This window comes from Sinocyclocheilus rhinocerous, unplaced genomic scaffold (assembly GCF_001515625.1).
Source record: "Sinocyclocheilus rhinocerous isolate Xijiao unplaced genomic scaffold, SAMN03320098_v1.1 scaffold792, whole genome shotgun sequence".
Classification (NCBI taxonomy): Eukaryota; Metazoa; Chordata; class Actinopteri; order Cypriniformes; family Cyprinidae; genus Sinocyclocheilus; species Sinocyclocheilus rhinocerous.
In genome coordinates, this window is record NW_015626872.1 from 881,766 (window position 1) to 884,644 (window position 2,879).

Below are 2,879 nucleotides of genomic sequence, written 5' to 3' on the forward strand. Positions count from 1 at the left end.
TTATTTTCTGCCATGGTGCATGTGATCCTGCTGAATGAAGGGCTGTCCGTGTCATCTCATGTTCATCAGACACGCGTCTCGTGGACTCAAGGGCATTTCCATATGCATTGCTGGAAATCGTTCATATTGAGTTTCACAGGACCGGTCGCGGCGGTTCACGGCATGCGTCTGCGAGTGTGTGTGTGTGTGTGTGTCACTGGAGTTTGTTGGTGGCACAGCTGGCAGTTTTGAATACTTTTGTCATTTTTGTTGAGGTCACTGATTTAAACGCAATGAAAAAGCAGGGATTTGTAATGAAGAAAATAAGACTTTTTGAATCTTTTTTTCTGCTTTGAACAGGGCTTTTGCAGGTCTTCCACAAATGAAGACCTTAAAAAGGTCTTAAATCGGAGCAGAAAGTCTTACATTCATAAAGTCATGGCATTAAATGTTGCATGCACTGCAACACATGAACATCTTCCTCAGTATTTTTGTCGTTTTCCAGTACAAATATCTAAACATCCTTAAATCAAAATACATTTATTTGAGATGCTAAATGTTTTCTAAGAAATTGAACACAATTAAGCGAGTTTCTGTCAGTGGGATGTGAAAACTTTTCATTTTGAATTCAGTTGATATTTCAGACTCCACTGGCAGATATTTGTTCTTGTTTTAATCAAACTCGCTTCATTTGGATCAGTATCACAGAAAACGACATGTTCTATCATTTTGATTCTCAAGTAAACGTATCTTGATTTAAGAATCTTTAGACATTCACACTGGAAAACAAGACAGAAGTACTTTTGCCGTGTGATCAGAAGCTATTCAAAGCTTAAGCTATTTTTTGTAAAACGAATAAAAAGTAATTGTTGAAAGTGGCATTTTCAGACTTTGAAGTGTTGCAAATACAATGCATTACTTGCGAAACAATACATGCATGTCCCTGGACATTTACATTCACAGATCATATTGACATATGTGACCACAAAACCAGTCATAAGATTGAATAAATAAGCTTTCCATTGATGTATGGTTTGTTAGGATAGGACAATATTTGACCGAGATGCATCTGAAATCTGAGGGTGCAAAAAAATCTAAATATTGAGAAATTCGCCTTTAAAGTTATCCAGATGAAGTTCTTAGCAATGCATATTACTAATCAAAAATGAAGTTTTGATATATTTATGCTAGGAAATGTACAAAATATCTACCGGTCATAGGGGTCAATTTTCAGGTTTATACATCATCTGAAAGATGAATAAATAAGGTTTCCATTGATGTGTGGTTTGTTAGGATAGGACAATATTTGACCGAGATACATCTGAAATCTGAGGGTGCAAAAAAAATCTAAATACTGAGAAATTTGCCTTTAAAGTTGTCCAAATGAAGTTCTTAGCAATGCATATTACTAATCAAAAATTAAGTTTTGATATATTTATGGTAGGAAATGTACAAAATATCTTCATGGAACATGATCTTTACTTAATATCCTAATGATTTTTGGCATAAAAGAAAAATCTATAATTTTGACCCATACAATGTATTGTTGGCTATTGCTACAAATATACCCGCGCTTTTGTGGTCCAGGGTCACATATTGTGTTCCTTAATTAATCTTAAAACAAGTCAATCTTCATCAAACCTGCAGAAACCCTGTTTTTATGGACATGCTCACAGAAAGCGCTTCAAAACACCACATTTGAGTCTCTCTGTTTGCGTCTCCAGAGTCTGAAGGAAGGTTTGACGGCGGAGCAGAGACTTCACTTGTTCGACAACAAGGACACTAAGGACTTCTGACACGGACGCGTCGACCGGCCTCGCTGCATGCTAATAAAGAGCCGCGTATTTTAGCCCAATAATCAATCACTTAGAGACACACTGGTCACAGCTACAGCGTATATTAAACATGGTATGAAGTTTGAGTTTTATGTCTATAGTCATGCACTTCAGTTACTGTGACGTTGTTGGTTTGTTTTCATTGCCATGTCTTAATGTAAATACTTTGTTTTTAATGAAGCATCTATCATGCGTACACTAAACACGACTGTGTAAGCTACTGTTTGAACTCTTTAGTTTGTGTGAATCGCCAGTGGAGGAAGTAACCCACGTCATGACGCGACACTACAGATTATTGGCACGGCAGGAATCATCACGCGTGACGCTAGAAGTGGTCGCTCTGCGCGTTTCCTCCGGCTCTTTCTTGTTTTAGTGAAATGGGATGCATATAAAATAGCTGCATTTAGTCGACGCTTGCATCATTAACCGCTGACCTTCTGCAGCTTCTCCGGATGTTTTAAATAAAGGACCATTTCCGATGACTGTAAAGCACACAGGAACAGACCTGGGAGGGTTTGGGCTGCTCTAGAGAATATTAACAAGGCTGTATAAGGTTGCCGTTATGAATGAATACTGGTCCACTCACGTGAATGGGAGGTGTTTTGTTTTTTGTTTCTTCAAGCTGATAAAGTCTGCAGTGTTGTTCAGTGGCAGTCCATTGTATTTATTTAAATGTTATGAATTTTTGTCTCACATTTCCATTCATCTATACATTATTGTAAATATACTGCAAATGTACACGAACTGACAACAGGTTTATTAGCAATAAATATTTTTGCACCCTCTTTTGCACTGATTAATCTGTCATTTATTTATATTGCAGGGTGTCTGCTGGTCTTAAAAGAGCGGAAAGTCTTGCATTAAATGTGTGTACATCTTCAGATTTTTTTTTTCTCAGATACAAATGTAAGAAATTTTGCGAGAGTAAGTTGTTTTGTGAGAAAAGGGAAAAAAATGAGTTTATACTTCAAACAAGAAGAAATATATGGGAGTGGGAAATGAAAGTGTTTTCCCTCTGAATTAAGTTTTTTTTTTTTTTGGAATGAAAATATTCCATGTCCATTA

General features: G+C 36.7%; 1 protein-coding gene across 1 annotated transcript in view; it reads left to right on the forward strand.

Moving 5' to 3' along the window:
• Positions 1–2,593, forward strand: part of mprip (myosin phosphatase Rho interacting protein) — a 65,329-nt gene extending 62,736 nt beyond the window's left edge. Inside the window, exon 23 of the mRNA XM_016527844.1 lies at positions 1,704–2,593. Within this exon, the coding sequence (XP_016383330.1) occupies positions 1,704–1,775 (72 nt within the window). The 3' untranslated portion in view covers positions 1,776–2,593. The remainder of the gene's footprint in view (positions 1–1,703) is intronic.
• The last annotated feature ends 286 nt before the right edge of the window (positions 2,594–2,879 follow it).